Here is a 22,968-nt window from a genome sequence, read left to right on the forward strand (position 1 = left end):
AATTAAATTAAATTAAATTAAATTAAATTAAATTAAATTAAATTAAATTAAATTAAAATAAAATAAGGGTCTAGGCCCAAAATTTTATTTACTCAATCAATCTTGACTCATCTTAAAGTCCCATTTCAGTGATCCCAGCGAAAGTGTAAAAAAATCAAATTGTTTATAAGATACTTAAAAGGATAAGTCATTCAAAATGTCATTTGGTATTTTTGAAATGAAAAATTTAGCAGTCTGTACCCGGTATTGACGAAGTTAAACTTAAAGCCCCATTCAAATACATGAAGCTAATTGATCTGGGCTCTACTGTCAGTATATAACACTAATAACAGATTCATATAAATGCCTTATTGGCTTTTAGCACATCTATGATGACACCCGGGTGATGACAATGACTAAGCCAGGTATCAAAATCTGAATTTTTATGATTTTTACGATCGTCCAAATGAGCAAATCACTGAATGGGCCTTTAATTGTCGCCATTGACATGTCGGCATGCATTCCTGCATCATTATTTCGTTTATTCTGCTAGAGCTATCATCAGAATATTTGGACGATAGCAATATAATAAGACTATTTTATGTATGAGCTACGAGAAGTAGAACTTATTGAATGACCATCGTATCTTCAGAAGATAGCAACATTATAAGCTCATATAAGACGATCGAAATGTATGAGAGCTATCTTTAGAAAAAAGGAACATAATATACAAGACGATCAGACGATCTAAATACGTATATTTAGAAGATTGCAACATTATAAGCTCATATAAGACGATCTAAATGTATGAGCTATCCGGGGAGCTATCTTTAGAAAATATAGCAATCTAATATGAGCTACGAGAAGTCTTATCATGACCCTTGTATCTTCAGAAGATAGCTAGCAACAAAATAAGACGATCTATTATGTATGAGCTATCTTTGAGCTACATAATGAGCTACGATCGAGAGGTAGAACTTATTGAATGACATCTTCAGAATATAATTAGCAACATTTAATTATTAAGACGATCTAATATATGGGCTATCTTCGGAAGATAGCAATATAAGATGCTCGATCTGATGTAAGACCTATCTTCAGAAGAGCTCAGAAGATAGCAACATATACAGGAAAATCTAATGTATGAAGATCAGAAGATAGCAATATAAAACAGGTTTTTCTTTAAGCATTTTGCGGAAAGGGCATATTCAACTTTTTTTTTTGCCTTTCAATTGCGAAATTTTCCTCTGAAGTGGTATAATACATATCCCAGGGGGTACATTATTATTTTTTTTTAAAATTTATTTCAGCAAACCTTTTTAACAAATTATGTCTCAATTTTTGGTGTTACCTTTTATGTAAGACACCCTTTTCAGCATCGCTGTCACCAAAAGACCCCACATTTGTTTTGAACATACTCTGTCACCCAAAGGACCTTATTTTTCAATTTGAATAGTAATCTATCACTGATTCTGTACTATTATTTCTCAGGTCTGCACCACGAAATTATGCCCAATCATTGTGGTAACGACTGTGTAAAGTGATGTATGCAAACTGCAAACAAAGTGCGAAATCATTGACCTGTGCTTAACATGCCCTTGGTCATTGGCGTATAAAATAATAGCGAATACGAGATTGTCACCAGATCAAAGTAAATGAGGACAAAGTCGGCAGAATTATTTGGTTTTCTTATGTCACATTGGGTTATTCTATTTGAAATACATGCACATCTTCACCTTTATCTCCGCTCACACGGGAGGTGAATATTATTTCAAATTGAGTCACCCATTGCAATCTGGTGGCCCATTAAAAAAAAAAATTTACACTCCCTACATGTATGTGGAAAATTAAGGTAGCTTATTAAGGTCATATATCTTCCATAGTGGGTACCCCGCAATTTAGTAACATATCCGGGTAAACATATAGGTACATAAGAGTACAAAGCACATCATAATGTAATTTATGTTTTTTATCATCATGAAAAATGTTTTAAATGGTCTATTTGCGACATTGTCCTCATTTCAGCCAGAGTATCTCAGTGGTTTAGAAAAGGTATGATCATGTAGAAGTAATATCACGACAAGGGGTATCTTTGCTATCTCGCCGAAGTTTAGGATAGGAAGTATTATTACCCAACACTATGATGATCGGAATAACATGTCTATGATCTGACTATAGAACTATATAGATTGTGATTGGCAACTATGAACTATCACAGACATAATATAGCTATATAGGAATAGTATTAACTTGTGGAGTTTTATCGTGTGACTTTATGAAGTTTACCTGTGCAGTAGCAGTGGCAGCCAGGTAACACCATGAACACGTTGCTGTTTATAGTTGAACACTTAATAATTATATTGGTGGTACCTACATTAGTCGCGAACAAAAAACCGCTTTATGTTTGGTAAGTTAGTTGAATTATATTTTTTTATAACCAGAATACGGTATGATAAAAATGTGAGCTCGCTTTCTTCTTATGTGCGAGCCATATTATTATTATTATTATTATTATTATTATTATTATTATTATCATTATTATTATTATTATTATTATTATCATTATCATTATTATTATTATTATTATTATTATTCTTATTATTATTATTATTATTATTATATATCATTCTTTTACATAGCACCATCAATATCACTTATACTGCACTGCTGTTTTTATTGGATATCACAACCATTTCATTCCACCACTTTGGCGCATGTCATGTCTGGTAGGCCCCCAACTTAATATCCAAACAGCACCGGGACTGATTGGGACAGGAGTAATGAACATTCTTTTCGAAACTGACTGCGAGCTATATGTTTCGGCATTGCCCTCTGTGTACACGGGACCGATGATTTAACGTCCCCTCCGAAAGACGGAATAATCTCATGGTTCATAAACCCAATTATAAATGCACCATGTGGAGAACGGAAGTCTAAATTTAATATAATACAGTTCCTGACAATTTAGTTATAACTTTCCCCCCAAACCCAATACCCCAGCAAGTCGTCACTGGCCAGGAATTAGGGACCATTCACAAACACTTGTAACGGGGGGGTGGTGCAAAAAGAAAAATTCACACGTTGTTTTCAGGGCCCTCCTTTCGGACCGAAAATTATTTTCAGCCCCCCCTTTTGGCCATGAAAAATGTATGTCAACCCCATAGAAAATAGTATAAAATCATGTTCTACAAGAAAAATTGAGGGGATTTTTTAAAGGCCCCCCTTCAGAGGCATGTTATACACATTTTCAGGCCCCCTTTTTGCATCAGCCCCCGCTTTACATGTGTTTGTGAACGGTCCCTTAAACCCTGGACCTGGCATCAGGCAACACTTTCCCCATTTCAAACATTATTTACCAATGTCTATCACCATACTTTTTTCGATAAATAGAAATGTGTCATTCCATAATACCAACCTACCTAGGACCTCATACATCATTGAAACAATTTTAAAGGGTGTGGAACATTCGAAACCAATTACGCCAAAAATCGCTTAAACCTTCTCCTTGTACAAACAAAATCTCTACCCCGCTTTTGCGCATAACAAGTTTTGGGAAAATCAAATTTTAAACTTGAAGTTATGGTTAATCGTGTGTTGTGGTCGTATCAAGTTGGACATTTGTTAATACACGGCTTTCGGGTTAACCACTAGGAAGCTATAGCACATGAGGAAAAAATAACCAATTATTTTTAGTTATTTTCGTCTCAGGTTAGCACATGTACAGTATGACACAACAAAGATGCCAAAACCTGAATTTTGATGATTTTTACGATCCTCCGGATGAGCAAATCACTGCATGTCCCTTTAAAGTTCGCCGTACTTTTAAATCACGATACTGTTCATGTTTCCTGTTGCTTGGGTAACATTACTTATATACAATGAATAAAATAACACAGAGACGGACGGCAAGTGCAAACAATGTTATTGACGTTTTAAATGGTTATAAAAATTGCAATAATTATGCTATTGTCAACAAATTCTTATTTCTGTTTTTTGGGCTTTCGTTTTTTTCTTTCTTTCTTTCTTTCTTTCTTTCTTTCTTTTTCTTTCTTTCTTTCTTTCTTTCTTTCTTTCTTTCTTTCTTTCTTTCTTTCTTTCTTTCTTTCTTTCTTTCTTTCTTTTTTTTCTTTCTTTCTTTTTTCTTTCTTTCTTTCTTTCTTCCTTCCTTCCTTCCTTCCTTCCTTCCTTTCTTTCTTTCTTTTCTTTCTTTCTTTCTTTCTTTCTTTCTTTCTTTCTTTCTTTCTTTCTTTCTTTCTTTCTTTTTCTTTCTTTCTTTCTTTCTTTCTTTCTTTCTTTCTTTCTTTCTTTTTTCTTTCTTTCTTTTTTCTTTCTTTCTTTCTTTCTTTCTTCCTTCCTTCCTTCCTTCCTTCCTTTCTTTCTTTCTTTCTTTCTTTCTTTCTTTCTTTCTTTCTTTCTTTCTTTCTTTCTTTCTTTCTTTCTTTCTTTCTTTCTTTCTTTCTTTCTTTCTTTCTTTCTTTCTTTCTTTCTTTCTTTCTTTCTTTCTTTCTTTCTTTCTTTCTTTCTTTCTTTCTTTCTTTCATTCATTCATTCTTTTTACACATTTTTCTTCAAATTACTTTCAGCACGTGCGTGTGTACCGGAAGTGGACTGTACAGTGCAGACGTAACAGGTGAATCAGAATAATTCATTCGTAAATGACACCACAAACTTACTACTATAAAATGCAAAAACCTTTAATTTACTGACACCAACACAATTTGTGGCATTATCCCAAAGCGAAAACCATTTTTATACTGTGGAAATGAGGCATACCAACATCATTCATGACATAGTAACTGAGAGCTTGCGATTTCCGAACGCACGATCGTACGCACGTCTATTCAAAATCACTCGTCTGTATCGAAGCGAGGTCGCGTATTTAGCCAGTTTTGAAACTTTTGCACGTACGAAATGAACGTGGTGACAACGTTGAAAATGCACAAAATTTGTCAATTTAATAATATTTAACAATCTGTCCATTTAACAAAAATATTTTTGGCAAGAAATGTATGCAAAAATATTTTACAATAACATTTTGAAATATGTTGCTGTATAGTGTGTTTCATACAAAACGTTTTAGAACGTTTTTATGACTATTAATAAAACCCGACATTTAATGTTATTAAAACGTTTTTATCTAAACTAAAACCCCAAATACAACCCGCTTAAAATGTTTTAAACATGTTTTGTGTTTGCTGGGTATTTGTTTTTCACAGACACCATCTCAATTTACGGTGCTAATTGTGACAACAAAATGCAGCTGCGACCTGAGAAGAAGAACATCCTTGATTGTACGCGCCATCCGATAAATGAGTGCAGCAATGGAGATGGACTTCGTCTAATCCAAGGAGACCTTTGTGCATGTCTTGGTGTAGAGATGCCACTGTGTAAATGCAAAGGGAAGACATACGAAGATGTGAGAAGTAGTCAACCTATTGCGTGCAGTTGTTCTGAAGGGTAATGTTTTGAGAACATTCAATTACCACCATCATCACCAACTCCGGCTCCTCCTCCTCGCCCTCTTTCTCCTCCTCCTCCTCCTCCTCTTCACTCCTCTTCATACTCTTTTTCCTCCTCACTCCTCCTCCTCTTCCTCCTCTTCCCTCTTCCCTTTTCCCTTCCTCAATTATATTATCATTATCATAATTTTTTGTTGATGTCGATTATGTTCTATTTGTATCATCTTTTCTATATGTATATTCTAATTACTAATTGCATACTTCTCTATTTTCGTGGTAAAAATAATGAAAAAGCAACATTTTAATCGTTCTTGTATCAACAAAATAAAAACATCATCGTCATTAAGTTTAAGTTAGTAGATTAAATGTAACGGTTTCAAAGCTTAGACAAAACCTTCGTTTCATGCTATGTTTGTTTTAAAATAATTTAAAATAATAATAATAATAATACAATTTACAGGTTGGTGACGGTCGCATCATCCACATCTATAGCATCCACATCCATGATACCATCCACATCTAGTCACCGAACCCAACCATTGAACTCTGATATAGGAATTAGACGAATACAATCCAAACCTCTAAACCCAGTCACACCATTTGGCACATCAACGAAAGGTAGGCATTTTGGGGCAATGGGCAGGTTGAATTTTAATACTTGGTGGGTAAAATAATTTACTGGGTGGGCATTTGCCAGTTTACCTGTTATTTACCCCCAAGAACTGAACAGTTTAGATATTTCAAAATGAAGAAAACGAGTGACAGGTGTCAATTATTTATTGACAGAAGGAACCGTTCACAGAAATTTGGTCAGAAGCAATTAGTCCATGGAACCTCTCACAGGAATTAGTCCAAAGAACCTCTCACAGATATTTGGTCAGAAACATTGGTCCATGGGCTAATTACTTCTGACCAAATTTCTGTGAGAGGTTTCTTCTGTCAATAGATAATTGACACCTGTCACTCGTTTTCTTCATTTTGAAATATCTAAACTGTTCAGTTCCTGAGGTAAATAACAGGTAAACTAAGCAAACTGCTGAATGACATGTATTTAATTTAGCTTTGGTCAAGATGGTCAAGACATCATTTTAGACATGTGTATTATCTTAAGCAATGACGCATTTAAACATATTATTATCTGTGTTAGGACAAGCTCTGTGCCTAGAGCTAGAGGGCTTCCTATAGGAAATTGTAATTTAAACGGTGTTGTTTATCCCAGACGCTGCTATGTTGAAAAGTAATATAAACTTTATAAACTTCTGGTAATGAATATTACATAGCTATATACATACAGTACAAGCAAAAAGATTGTACAGACTGGGAAACTGATAACTATTCCCGCAAGCCACCAACATATGTGTAGGAGCATGAAAATTGAGCTTTGGGTTCGCCCTTTCTACCAGCGCTCACCCGAGCGTCTTTAAAGATTAGCAAGATTTAAGGTATCTCAATTACAGCAACATCTCAATTTGGAGATAAGACAATAGCATGAAGTGACATCATTTCTGAAGAGTTTCTTCATAAAGTCAATAAAGTTATAAATGAGTGTGCGGTGATAAACGTAGAGCAGGTTGAACTGGTTTTAGACGTACTTGATTGGTATGGCTATCCGATATTGTGGTCGTTTAAAGTCACGCACATGTCACCTCCTAGAATCTTGTGAATCAATTGGGACATTACTTAAAAAATGTCTGTATGTTTCTTTAAAATGTTTCCGTGGATAATCTTTTAGTTTTTATTGTTGGACAGTATTTGCATGGTTAAAAACAGTTTTACCCCTTCACTTCGATGATATTTTAATTAGGCCGATGAAATAGCTATGAAATGATATATAATTTCATACCTCCTAATTATAATCATCCTTCGACCATATATTGTAAACATCTACCAAAAAGTAGTTACCCCCTCGCAATAATGGCCTTTATTCCTAAACGGTTGATCGTATTCCAATGCAGAATTTATTTCTGCGCATTATGACATTTCATTTGTTGTAATGGGTCCAATATTGATGTCGCGGCGTACATTTTAATGACAGTAATCTAAGATTTAACAGTTGCAGTAAAATCCTATTGCCTTGGATTCAGTATCCATTGAAGGAAATCTTTTTATTTCTCACTGGATTTTTCTTTTTGTTTTATTCATCTGGAGGGGATTAATACATGTGATAATCAATAACAACAGTGTCATTATTCTCATTAGTGATCATTATTAACGCAATGTAAAAATGAAACATGAAGATCTCAATATTTTTATCTGACCAACAAGGTCCTAAATGGCATACAATCATGGCAATTGCAAGCTGTCCTTTCAGTGGTAAAATTAGATTCAAATTAACTGATTGAGAGGTGTTCACAACATTCGTCCACTTCTTGTGACCTTCGTGGTCACAAAAACATTGAACTTTTAAAAATGTTTTAAAATGGGATTAAGTAAACAATAACCACTGATGTGAATAATTACATTTTCATTGATTATCACATGTTTTTACCTTCTCCAAATTCACGAAACAAGAACAATAATCCAATGAACGCTGAAAATATTTTCATCCTTGGATATTGAATACAAGGCAATCTGCAACTTTCAAATCTTAGGTTGTTTCATTTAAATATACGCCCCGACATCAATATTGAGACCATTTCAGCAAATGAGGTGTCATAATGCGCAGAAATAAATAATTCTGCTTCGACTGCATATCCCAAATTTGGCAAACGATTAAGGCTTAGGAATATTGGCATTATTTAAAGGGGTAATTACTTTTTGGTTTATATCATTTTGTTATAATGCACACAGATCATTCGGTTGTGGCATTAAGAGACTCACAACGTCACATGTCACTGACAACCACAACATGATCACAATGATGAAGCATAATGCGTATCACTAATAAAGTTAACATTGATTTATTAGCTGTAATTGGATATAACTTCTCTTAATTACTCTGGCATCTGTCTCAACTGCGTGGATCCATTTGATAATGATAGAACATTATTTTGTCTAAATATCAACGGAAGCCTTTTGAACATATTGTGATTCTGTCATCTTGAATACGGCATTTTAACCATAGAGAATACACCGACTATATATGCGATATTGTACAATATTTCTTTACTACATAGGCCTAATGCATAATGGGTGTGTTATGTTTCGTAAGTCTTTCATATTGCATTAATCATGTTAATCACACAATTCCAACTACAGATAGTATGTTTGCCTTTGATTGCAATGTTTGAATTGAATGTTTATTTTTGAAAATCCATGCTTACAGAGTGCACTTTCATACTTAACATAAGCAGAGTCATGAAAACTGCTTACAAATTTGTCGAAATCTTAGGTAGTCACGTTTACGACATTTTCAGGTCACTTAGACAATATGAGATTGGCGCTTAATCAAATCAAATCTACCGATCTGTGTATCTGCTACCAAATAGAAACCAATGTTAAAGGGAAGTGCAGCATACAGGTTGTTTCTGTTGGTGTGAATATTGTTTCATGGCTAGCTTTTGGCGGGGTTGTTAACTTTGTCAACGAAGGAGTGGGTGGCTAAATTTACCCTAGCCTCACCCAACTTCTTTCTGTTGTTAGTAGTGACAAAAACAAACAAAAACAAACCCGGGAAATTTTTGACAGGGAACCGTCGTCAAGCACAAAATTGAGTTCGTGACAGAACCCCCCAAAAAAAAAAAAAGGAAGAAAAAAAGGAAAATTGTCGAGGCCAATGGACCTCGCTCACTCTGACATTTGATAAAACTGCGTGTATCCATTTGATGGAACATTGTCTATATATCAAAGGAAGCCTTTGGAACATTTCCATTGATTTTAGGCAAATTGGGATTTATCTAAAAGGAACAAGGGTCAAATTACGGTATCTGGCAACTCCCATTTGCACCTTATCGGAACAATTATAAATAATCAGTTTTATAGGATTGGCTACTAAATGTAAGTATTTCTATAAAATAATACCCACCTAATTAATGTAAACAGTGTCATATTATTTTGATAAACACGAGATGTGGTTATTATGACATCTTGAATTAAGCATCTTAAACATAGAGAATACACCGACGGAGTTTTGATATATATAATTATGCGATGCTGTACAACATTACTTTCTACATTGTGGTATCTTCTATACTACATGTACATATCGTCAGCCTAAACGCTAAAAGTTATTTGTTGCAATTTTGAGAACAAAGTACAAAACATGGTTCAAGCATGCATTAAAACATATTTATTCACCAATCTTTGCACAAGAACAAATGAGAATGATTCAAATTACAGGGAATAATTTGAAATAATTAGGGTGATTACGTCACTGATGTGTGCTTGAACCTCACTTTGTACGTTATTCTTTATACAAACAATGACTTCTGCAATTAGCGTAGTAGGCTGACGATATAATACTTAATAGGTGTGTTATTTTTCGTAAGTCCTTCATATTGTATTAATCACACAACTCCAACTACAGATAGTATGTTTGCGTTTATCACTTTCATGTACATTTAAACTGATTGTAATATTTGAATTGAATGTTTATTTTTGAAAATCCATGCTTTTATATAGAGTGCACTTTCATACTTAGGCCGTGTAAAATTAATATTTTGGTTCTCGTCCCCTCCCTCCTCAATTTCTGGGATTTGTCAGATTTTTTTTTTATTATAGATTTTTCAATTTTTTTAGACTTTGGAATGATTTATGAAATCTTCATACATATATATAAGTTTATTAGAGAACAAGCATCACTTCCAAGTCTTTTTGTGGTACTCTAGGGGGTTTATCCCTCAGAATCTCACATTTGAAAAAAAAAAGGGCCTCATCGTTTCCTCGAGCACTGTTGGAGAAGACCGAAAACTACTGACAATGCTAATTTTACATTGGAAAAAAAAAACAAAACAAAAAACACCTCCCTCCCTCATCAATTCATGAAAATCCTCTGGACGAGAACCAAAACATTAATTTTATACGGCCTTAAGTGCAGTCATGAAAACTGCTTACAAATTTGACGAAATCTTAGGTAGTCACGTACACGACATTTTCAGGTCACTTAGACAATATGAGATTGGCGCTTAATCAAATCAAATCTACGATCGGTGTATCTGCTACCGAATAGAAGCCAATGTTAAAGGGAAGTGCAGCATACAGGTTGTTTCTGTTGGTGTGAATTTGTGCGTGTTGCGTCAAAAATGCGCCAATTGCATCGTGAAGTGCTTCAATTGCGCCAAGTGCTTCAATTGCGCCAAGAATTGCAGCAATTTCATAGATAATGCGTCAAAATGCATCAATTGAGTTGTACAATACGTCATAAAACGCATCGATTGCGTAGTGAAATGGTCGATTACCACAATTGCGCAGTGAAATGCGTCATAATGCGTCGAGTGCGTAACTAAATGCGGCAATTGCGTAACGAGATGAGTTACCGTCACAGAATTATGTGGTTACTGCCGACATGTATGTATAGCAGTCATAATGAAATCAGCAAATATATATAATTGTTTATCCAGTCGTTCCGGGTGGACACACACTTTGGCACCGATGGGACCAGGCTCAAGCCAAGCTAAAAGCTCATCTAAAGCATGCTGACCTGTATGAAGAGAAAAGAAAGGCCACTTACCAACAAATCAATTGTACATTTTGCTCCTTGCCCTTGGGTCGAGAAATAAGAAATGGAAAATTCTTTTTCAGGCTGTAAATTATATTGGATTATATTTTCGAAAATTAACGAATAATCTAAAAGTGTTTTTGTTTGTGGTTTTCTACCTAGGAGGAGCAAACCATACCAAACCAAATAATATAACTGGAAGCCCGCTAACAGGGACAACAGTTTCCTTTAATGTTATGATCATAATTGGCGTCGTAACAGCAGCTACAATTATAATTTTAATTGTAATTCTAGTTTTTGTTGTCCGGCGAATAAGACGAAGCAAACGAATTCAAGGACATGTTGCAATCAGGTAAATATGTACATCAGGCAAACAGACAGTACAATAATTAAGGAACCAGTTATGTTTACCCCTGTATAATAAAAAAAAATAATGTAAAATTATACCTGTACCCTTTAGCTCTGATTTAAGACCTCATTTGTTAAAATCGGTTGAGAATTAAGGAAGCGGTGATCGAAAACCCAAGGAAGAGACGAAATTACAAGTTGCATTGTTCTAAATGCAACTTTTCATTCGTCCTAACATGAAAATGTTCTGATCAATGGAAAGTACGGCGATTGTTATCGCTTTGTGTACAAATCAATAGGGCATCCAATGGAGCAATCTGCAACTTTTGAATTTGCATCTTTCTTGGGATTTTGTTTCCTGATATGTTTCCTAACATTGAATATAATTTTTAATGTACAGATACGATTCAAGTTTTAAGGCAGAAGTTACCAAAAACGAAGAAAACGCACAAAAGACCAGAAATAGACAAGGTATTTATGAATATCTTTGATTGTTTTTTTCTATATACATTCTTTGCCTGAGTATTGTCTGTAATTGCTTCATAAAGTTTGTGATAACTGCTAGCTATACCTATCATAGTGGGCTATCCCAGTTGAAATCCATCCTCGTATGGAAGACATGTCCTTAATCTTCCACAGAGGGAGTGTAAATTTCAAATAGGATTACCTGAATAGCTGACTTCATTCATGTCAGTTGAAATATACACTTCCTGTGTGGGAGATTAAGGTAAATCAGTTATATGTGACGCGATCAAGCAAAATCAGTCGGAACTCGGAAATATTGATTTTGAGATAGGCATACAAAGGAAATATTTCCTTTTTTTCCTTCTGTTTTGGAAACTCTTTAATTGCTCATATCTTTGGAACTGGTTGTTCAATTTGAATGGTGTTTTCTGCAAAATCCAGATTTGTAAATGCTCTTTACTATCCTGTAAGAAACTGAAAATTTAATATTTCCGAGTTCCGACTGATTTGGCTTGATCGCATCACATATGACCTTATGACATATGACCGTACAGTCCAGCTTTCCAGAAAGTGTCCTTCACATGAGGCAACTGATTGTCAAATGTTGACAGTTGGTAACAGGTGTCATGCTAGACTACTTTTCTGCCCTTAGTCGAATGAGTTATTACAACAAAATGTTGTACCATATGACTGATTTGTTTAAAACGTCACATAGCGTATTGTGTTTTAATAATCTGTAATTGTTGTTTCTTCACGAATATCTTCTCATTATGCATTATTAATCTCATTTTTAAAATTATGCAACAGGTGATGGCAAAACATATGCACCTTTAAATCAATCACACGCAGAAACTCGACCGTCACCGGAATACAACCAGCCGATGTACATAACACCTTTAGGCGAAAACATTAATGGAGATATTAGATATGAAGACACTTACGAAGAAATCGGTGATCATTTAAAGACGCCCCGGGCACCTGCAAGGATACCCGAAGAACATAACTACGTTACGCCCGGTGTGTATGCCGAGACGTATACGGATGTTAAGATAGATGGAGATAACAATGTAATTGATGAGGAAAATGTGACCAATAAGGATGATGCTGGTGCATATATAGAACTCATATCGTGAGAGGACAGAAGGAGGATTAAACGATTTCAGTTGAAATCCAAACCCCTATGGAAAACAGGACCTTACTCTTCCACACAAGGAGTGTGACTTTCAAATGGGACTACCTGAATGGGTGATTCATTTGAATTCTACACCCTCTGTGTGGGATATTAAGGTCATGTTATTCATAGGGGGTGTATGGATTTCAACTAGAATAGCCCATTGGGTAGAGACAAGATGATGGAACATACCGAGTTTCTATTGGTATACATTTCAAGGTTATCATGCTAGATTAATTCAATCAAAAGTGTGCTTATATATTTTATATACATGCATAGAGTTTCTTTCTTTTAAGACTGGTCTATTCCAGTTGAAATCCATACACCCTGGAAGGCATGCCCTTAATTTCTCACACAGGGGGTGTAAATGTAATCACCTATTCAGGTAACCCCATTTGAAATTCACAATAAGATGCTGCATTTTGTTACTTTGTTTTGTGCTTTTTCTAAATAAAGTGTTTTAACTAATTTATAGAATATCTGTTATCTGCAATCATAGACCATGCTGCAATATAGAAAATGCCTTTATGTTTTTATAAGAGTAGACAATCTAAAAGTATACTTCTCTGTGAACATAATTATTTTTATGCACATGGTAAGATGACCCTGGTTGTGATGCTCACGTTGATAAGGATGTGCGTCAGGATGGATTATTCTAATGATTTGTGTGACAAATCGTTTGGCACATTGAGATGTGTGTGTGTATGAAATTCCATGTAGCAAAATAATGCACTTACACATAATTATGTTGGGAAACAGGAAGACAGTTTGGAACAAGAATGAAAGAACATCACAAAGAATCAGATAAAATTAGTGATACAATCAGCTTGTTCAGGACAAATCAACTGGCAACACTGCAGCTAAGACAGCAAGTGCTAGTACTGGATACAGCCCAATCAAGAAGAAGCAACCAGTTAGCAAGGTTGTGAAAAGTCACTACTAATTGTGAATACCTGGATTTGATATGAGAACGCTATAATAAAATAGTACATTATTTATGTGTCTCGGAGCGTTTTGAGTTGACTTGATTTTTGTTGTTGTTATTTTTAGCCTATGATAATCCATCCAGCAGCGTTTGTTGTTTCTTCTTATTATAATCTGCTTATCCCCAGCTTTAATCTTTGATATTATCCACGCTAACGGCAGTACTCCGTGTCAGTTTCCGTCGCGTACAACCAGAGTACTTACGGGCTGTAACAAAGTAAAGAATAAAACAACTCAATGGCATAATATTTCGTATTATGTGTAGGCGAATGTCAGAAGGTTCATTAATGCTCGGGTTTCAAGTTCAACAGTTACGTCCGATTATCTAAAGTGTCTAGAGGGGTTGGGGCACTTCCAGGGGCCACTTCCATCAAATCTAGGATATCAAGGTTATTGTTATCGTGCATCAGGGAAGACAAGAAATACAATCATCAAACGTAAAAACCTTAAAGTACAACCTTGAATGTGGTGAAAGTGGCGCAACCCGTTTTCTAGACCCTAAGATTGTATCATTTATTCGTTACTACAGTTATCAAGGTTACAGCTTGTAATATAATACAGCAAGTTTGATTATTTGTATATCAATCTATCAAGTGTAGTGGTCTTCTCACTCGCTTCTCACCACTGTGGCCCGGGTTCAATTCCCCGCGGTGCCACATGTGAGTTTGGTTGCCGATCCATGCTCGTCCTCGCAGGTTTTCCCAGGTGCTCCGGTTTTCCTCCTGCTTCTAAAATCGGACCTCTTCCCATATTCCTGTCCGTCATATCTGGAGGCATCCCTTGAATTTAGTAGCCCCTGAGCACTATTGGGTTTAGCCTGGCTTCGGCAGAATGTTATAAATAAATAAATAAATAAATAAAAAAATAAATTTTATATGTCTACTACTTTAAAAATGTATCAATGACAAAATACAGGAATAACGTACAAAGATTTTTGGTTTACAAGATCATTGAATTCTATTTTTATTCCTGTTTTAATGAATATCAAAAGCATATCAAATTGGTATCCTTTAAAGCAATCCTGTAAGATATGTTCAAAAAGACGCCTCAATTGTTCTCACATTTTTTAAAATTTTTACACGATTGTACTCGGACTGAGTCGATGACACACGCAGTCACGGTCTTTAGTGAACTAAAATAGGCTACCGTGTGGAAAGCAAAATCTGAGGTGTATTTTGTGTCCCGCGATCCCGGATCCAGGGATTTAACCAGCCAATCACATTCGATGACACACGCATTTAAGATCTAACCAGCCAATCATATTCGATGACACACGCAGCCATGATCTAACCAGCCAATCACATTCGATGACATACGCAGCCATGATCAAACCAGCCAATCAGCCAATTTTCCTTCATTTTACCCCCACACTAGTTTGGCTCAAAATGAAAAATGAACAATGAAAACTAATATGCTTATATAATTTGTGTGAAAAATATATAAATTTGATGGATATGATACATTATTGCTTTAAGTTCAGTAGCGGTTTCCCATTGCTTAAAAAGCAATGGATCAGGTTACTGTTGCTGATGCATTGAAAACCCCACAGCGCATATCAGAAAAAAATGAGTTATGTACAGGAAATGAGCTGTGTTTTTATCGAAAATAAAAATCGCATCCCGGGGGTAATTTCAGCTGTGCGAGCATCATTCAAGTTCAATGTTACGCGCACTGATATTGAGTGGGGTGACAATCAAATATTCCTTCCAAATATCTTATAAACAACTGATCCAATAATCTGCATTGTATGTTATTTGAGATATATAATTGTTTTTGCAGAAATTACATTTTTGAGGGGTAAGTGTTAGATTGACAGAGTATCGCAAAGGCACACTTGTGACGAGACGAAGATAGTATAAGAGGATTTAGTCTAAATGTGTAAGTCAAGCCATGCCATATGTGAACGTGATGATTTATATTCGTTTTCCAATTGCCTCTTATTTCATCTCCACTATGCAATCATTTACTGTTAGTATACTACAGTTTACTTGGTAGGGAAGAGGTGGACTACTGTATGGGGAGCATCGTGGCACACTGGTTAAGGTTTTTGGTTAAGGTCTTTGCCTTTTGTGCAAGACATCCCGGGTTCAATTCCCGACAGGACAATCCCCCCAAAAAAACACACCAAACAAACAAATATTAAATCCCGCTCTACCCGTGGCTCATCTGGTAATGGCGCGGCAGATGACCCATGATAAAAGACATCGTTACAGTCGATTCCGATTAGGGTAATTAGCCCGATTGTTGGCTACACTTGCCTGTCCTGTTAATATGCCCCGACCAGCTATCTATGGCGACCACCTTCACCAGGTCACTTGTGCCTGGCCGAAGTTTCGTCAGCGTTATCTCCTAGAATAATGCCTAGATATGCTTGACATAAAAATAAATAGTTGTCTGGACATCGATATTGAAAGGCTTGAAGTGTGTGTAGAGTGGGAGTAGATGTACGATACTCTGCGTTTATATTCTGTCCGGTCAGAAATTGTCCGGAAACTCCTCACTTATAAACACCAACCGTATCAGGAACTTGCCGTATATCGACATCCTTCTAAACAGATGGATATGAGGGCACTATAAACGCTTGAGGATAAGTTTTACGGTATTGCCGGAAGTTAAAAATCTGTTCATCACCTGCTGTCTGATATTGTATCTATGGTTTCAGCAAAGTCTAGGCGACTTTTGGCAGTTTTTGTGTTTTGGGTGGTTTTTTTTTTGGTTAAAAAAACCGATGCTGTTAAAAATATCGGTAATTACGCAAGTGACATTTGTAGTGTGTAAAAAGCATTGAAAATGTAACATAATCCTACCTACTGAAGATATCTGTATATTTATAACATAACGCTATATCTACTGAAGATAGTTGTACGTTTTAACATAATGCTATCTACTGAAAATAGCTGTATGTTTATAACATAATCCTATATACTGAAGCGAGCTCTATGTTTATGACATAATGTCATCTACTGAAGATTGCTGTATGTTTTAATATAATACTGAAGATAGCTGTATGTTTATAACATATTGCTATATACTGAAGATAGCTATGTGTTTATAACATAATTGCTTTCTACGGAAAGTTTAACATGATTATTGGTGTAGAATTCATCACATCGCAAATTGGATGCCTCTTTTGTACAGTTGGTACAGACAATATGATGCGAATAGAGTGCTATCAATGGCTTGGAAAACTCATAAGCTCTGATTACACCTGTTTCAATTTAATTACGTATCAATGTTCACATAGCTCGCCTAATGAATTGAAGTGCTCGTGATATGTGTGATTTCGCTTTATATCATAACTAAATATACGAGTTATATGAAGTTTGTTTATATATAAACATAATGCACGAATATTGTAAAGCACATTCTGCTTTTTATTACTTTTGTACATTTTGTTAACTTATACAAACAGTTTGTTGTTAGAAAACAAAATTAAACTTCCGTGCTACTCAATTTTTTACACTCAGCGGAACGCTTTCCCCGGGTCAACCGGCGTCTTCAGCGGATTTGATTCCTCTGAAGATTTGTTGTTGCTAGTGATGTTGATGTTGAGACAACCTGTGTTTTTGTTGTGCATTAGTGTGAGTTCTAATGGACCCTGAGTCTTTCCGACCTGTAACAATGAGCTTTATACAATTCGATATTTAAATGGTATTCAAACGTTTTTACCGAAGCCAAAACATTTATAACGTTTACAAAAACACGTTTATAACTCGTCTAAAAACAACATTTTGTGTTTGCATAACCCACATAATTAAAAAAAAAAGTTTGCCAATAGGAAAGGTTAAATTTTCTAATGATGGACGTCTTTTCCTCTCAGCTATATATTTTTTATACTTAAACTTTAAGTACATATCATTATAGATTTATAATATTTATCACTCTTAAATGTCAAAAATATCAATTTTAATAATTTGCCATAAAATTTTAAAAAAATCAAAACTATTTGATATCAGAAGGATATTCCTCGTATTCAGAATGCAACTTGATGCGTCTGATGTGCTCTCGATCTCATGTCCCATAAAAGTACTGTGCAAACGTTGCTATCCGATTCCTTAACAGGTATGCCATGTACAGTGAAGCAGACAAAGTAAATACACATATAATTTTAAAGTAAAATAACAAAATAAAATAAACGACTGCACCAATGTGAAGCACGTCTGTGCTACATTTAGATGCGTTGGAAGCTGAGACTTTTGGTTTACTTAAGTCATAGAACACTTGACACTAGTGTTCTGTCTCTGTTTCCAAGATTAGGTATGAAAAGATGTCTGCATATTCATACTAAAATTTGCCTTAAAGAGTGTCTCCTTGCCTAGCACTATCACAAAAAGGAAATATTGTTACATTAATATTTGATTTGGAAAAATAAAACAACATTTTCAAAACTTAGAACACATATGTAACACCTATTGAACACTTGACACGTGTTCAAAATTTCCTTGTGTCTTTTTTTGTTTCATTTGAACACTGGTGTTCTTGTAGTTTGAACACTGATGTTCTAAAATATTTTAGAACACTTATTACACATATGTCATGTGTTCAACTGTATCTTATTAACACGTCTCAGGTGTTCACACTAGTGTTCTTTAAATAAGTTGAACACGTGTCATGTGTTAAAAAACCGTTACATTAATGAACGCGTTCCATTTGTTCTGGCCAATTTACAGTGTAGTCTCAGGTTGGAAGAGTTATACGTTGTTTTTTGTTGACAAGAATTTCTCAACAGTTTGGCACCAATGTGCAGAAGTGTCAGATTGACAGAACATCTCTAAGGCACAATTGTGACGAGACGAAAATAGTGTAAGACAATTAGACTAGTCTAAGTGTAGCTCTGCCATATGTGAATGTGATGATTTATATCAGGTTTTTCAATTGAATCTTATTTCATCCCCACTTTGCAATCATTTATTTTGTAATGCATATTTTTTTAAAAATATTTTTGTTAAATTGCAATTACTATAGTTTCAAAAATGATGTTTCCTTGTTCTGAATGTATGTGTACCCTACTAATTTATTAAAAAAATTAAATTAAATAAAATTTAAAAAACGAAAGTAGTTAATTTTGCTGTGTATAAAGAATGCCGTATTATTTAACCCTCTCAGGAATCTGAATCTCTCCTAATATTTTTTCTTTTTCTTTTCCTAATGTTAAAAACGTTGAAATTCTCACAACTATACAAAATGGATTTAATCGCTTTGGAAACAAACTCTTCATTAAGGGTACACGAGGTATTGTTGGTTGAAGCAGTCAAAAAGCCGATTTTTTATTATTCAAATCAATATATTATTGAAAAATAACACTTTGATGTTTTGCAAAAGTTCATTCTACAAATCATACTTTGAAAACTTGCTTGATTTATTGTTGTTAATGAGTTATGTACGTTTTACAAAAGTGTTGTTGTTTCAGCCCTCTTCACAACATAACTCAAGAACCACAGGAAATACAAAAGTATATTTGTGACATTTGAATTCTTCTACACACTCGCTGTGAAATGGTCAATGCAATCTTTGCCAAAGCTCACTACCATTCGCAAGAAGCTGTGAACTACCAAATCGCAACAGTTTAAAATAGTTGCTATTAATTAATTAATGCTACTCTTTTTTATAATCCACACAGTGTTTTGTTATGATTATCAAAATAAAGTACTACTCCATGAATCGGTAAGCGCGTTGATGTTGGCGGGATGTGTTTGGGGTGCGTGTGTGCGTGCAAGCGGGTAGGATGATGCCGGTGATGGAAGTATTGAAAGTGCACATCAGTATGTTAGAATAACTCGTACTTCCTATAAAAAATGTAGACATTGAGACGATGGCTTTTCCAGTCCAGTTAATATTCTTATAAGATTTATACTTAGTCATGCAAGCACATACTGGCACATACTATACTATTTAATCTTTTGGCGTGAGCAAAACAGCTTTAAAGTTCAATATAAAGTCACTTTTTTCGTCAATTGGCGCATGCGCGCGTGATGGGGCAGCATTTTTTTTGATGAACATAGGTCTAAGAATGAAAATTACTTTTCAGCTCTTAGTTAGAAATAAAGAAAGGTTATAAATCTTTACAAATCTTCCAGCTGTTTTTTCGGAGTGCCTGAAAGACGTCTTTATGATCAGTCTTTATGCTATATATTGTTTTACGCGTTGCTTTGTTTCAAAGTCCTCTTTTAAAGGCGTCACAACTCGCGTAATAAAATGTTCTTCCCGTTCTGTTTTCAGCAACTGGTTAATAATACTTATAAACATCTCAAAAAATATAACTAACCCCCTTAAATAATGGCCATTATTCAAAAACGGGCTATTGTATTACAAATCTGCGATGTCTCTTGTAACTGTAACTGTTATAATATTGGTGTAAATTTTAACCGATTCACACAAGCAATTGAATGTTCACTTTCATATCATGCAGTTAATATCGGGTGTGGCTTCCTACTGTCTAACTACCAAGCACCTCCGCCTCATACTGTTTACAAGACGTCTGATGCGTCCCTGGACTACTGCTGCCCATTCCTGTCTCAGAATTTGTTCCAGTCCAATCAAAGTTGTTGTTGGCTTGATCCTCTTGTCTACCCGGTACTTTAAATGTCCCCATAAATGCTCCAACGGGTTCAGGTCTGGAGATTTGGCAGGCCATAACATACGATTGATTCCTTCTTGTTCCAGAAACTGGTTGGTTATCCTAGCCTTATTTGGAGTTGCATTATCGTCCATCGAAATGAAGTCTCTCTTGTAACCTTGGCATGTTCAAAAGGTGAGATGTTACGGAGATGACCAGCCTAACCTGATCTAACTTAACCGTTGAAATGACAACTTGGCGGGGCATTTAAAAATGTGTTAACTCTTCATGTTTCAACTAGAGATTAAGTGAATAATGACAATTGATATTGATTTGATCCCCAAAATACATGAAACAAAACGAACAATACATTCCCATTCCCATTGATTTAAATGTACGCCACGGCGTCATTTTAGACAATTGCTACAAATGAGGTGTCAAAATGCGCAGAAATAAATTCTGCTTCCAACGCATTTTACAGATTTGTGTGTTTATAATGATGCGTACGATTTCCATATATTTTTCATATCTGCATACTTACAATAGTTTGCCTGAACGATTATGCGTTAAATTTGCATCATGTTCTTCTAATGCCTTGAAAACGATCATGTATGATTAACATTCACTATAAATATATGTATATGCGTGCGTGACCTGGTTATCTACTCATAATATATTTGTGTCAGATATAAATACTTTTAGCTAATAAATCTTGTACATGACGCTTTATTTGTATACGTGTCACATTGAGGGTATATATCCATGCATCAGTTCTGAAATACTTCCATTGTGAATGGAATCACTGCAAATATACAGGGTGTGACTAATGCTTGGTGCAAAGTGAAATTTAAACAAAAATTGACCTGTCATGACGGGCCAGAAGATAGATACAAGCTGAAAAATAAATTGGATGGAGAACCTTAATTTCATAAAACATTATGCATCTGAAATTTTCACCTTAAGGTTAGCAACTATTTTAAACTGTTGCGATTTGGTTGTTCACATCATCTTGTAAATGCAGTGAGCTTTGGCAAAAATTGCATTGATTAATTCATAGCGAGTGTGCAGAATAATTCAAATATCACAATTTAGGTTATCTATAAGTTGGGTTTGATGACCTTAAGGCAACATAATACAAAAATAATAATTATGCGAAATTTATACAGAAATAAACTCACTGTTGACTTTGTCTGATACAAGTTATGTTTAATAGAGCAACGTCATTATTATGAAATATTTTACAAATATCTGATTTTCAGTAGATAGCATTATGTTATAAACATGTATCAGCTATCTTCAGTAGATAGCATTATGTGATAAACATACAGCTATCTTCAGTAGATAGCATTATGTTATAAACATATAGCTATCTTCAGTAGATAGCATTATGTTATAAACATACAGCTATCTTCAGTAGATAGCATTATGTTATAAACATACAGGTATCTTCAGTAGATAGCATTTTGTTATAAACGTACAGCTATCTTCAGTAGATAGCATTTTGTTATAAACATACATCTATCATCAGCATATAGCAATAATTCGAACATAATTGTTCATTATTTGACGAATTTGATGTCATATTATGTTACCCTTAATTACTTATCATATTGCTGACAGTATTAGACAAATCAGAGGCATATCATCCAAAATTAAATTAAACTGATACAATTATATTTCCTTTTGCAGGTTTATAAGTTTAAGCGAAATCAAGAATACATCAATAATTCGGTTTTGTAGTCACATTTTAAAGGAATGCACATATAATAAGAATGTCATATGGGCTTGTAGAGAAATTCAAACATTTTGAAGCGTAATTTTTGTTTGTTTTGAGTAATCCAGCTATCCAAGTGAATGACCTACTGGATAAATTATTTATAGTAACATAACAGCACCATGCATCCTTTAAGGCAGCAGTCCTTCTATGGCATGATATTATGATTCTATTAGAATTTAGAAGAGTATAGTGTTATATGCAGAAACAAAAATTGGTGTGCGCTTCTTCGGAAGCCGATGGAACTTGCAATATATTTATGGTTTTTGAATTAATTTGTTCTTACTTTTTCCTATCTAAAGATTCACAAGACCTGTTGAACTCCTTAGATCTAAAGTTAGATCCATGTGTTACTAATTACGTTTATCATTAACGGGAAATATACTAAACTTGCCAAACGTGACTTTAATCCATGGAGCCACCTTTAAATCACATGTTTGTTATAGAAAATGGTCAAGTATAAATACGCCGACCGCCCGTCCCCATTGACTTTCCATATTCAATGACGCGTTAGCCAAAGAAACACATATTCCATACTTGCTCTCCCTACAGCATGCGTTAAAGTACAATTTTTACTTAAATTCTAAATTTGACATAATTTCACAGAATTCCCAGAAGCCATGAATAATTACGATG

General features: G+C 34.8%; 1 protein-coding gene across 1 annotated transcript; it reads left to right on the forward strand.

Moving 5' to 3' along the window:
* The first annotated feature begins 1,930 nt into the window (after positions 1-1,930).
* LOC140142290 (uncharacterized) lies at positions 1,931-12,980 on the forward strand. The gene is made up of 7 exons (XM_072164259.1): positions 1,931-2,386; positions 4,563-4,609; positions 5,196-5,436; positions 5,899-6,056; positions 11,197-11,386; positions 11,783-11,853; positions 12,655-12,980. Exons 1-7 carry the CDS (start codon positions 2,298-2,300, stop codon positions 12,978-12,980), a joined length of 1,122 nt encoding a protein of 373 aa, XP_072020360.1. The 5' UTR covers positions 1,931-2,297.
* The last annotated feature ends 9,988 nt before the right edge of the window (positions 12,981-22,968 follow it).

Source organism: Amphiura filiformis, chromosome 20 (assembly GCF_039555335.1).
Source record: "Amphiura filiformis chromosome 20, Afil_fr2py, whole genome shotgun sequence".
NCBI classification, from domain to species: domain Eukaryota; kingdom Metazoa; phylum Echinodermata; class Ophiuroidea; order Amphilepidida; family Amphiuridae; genus Amphiura; species Amphiura filiformis.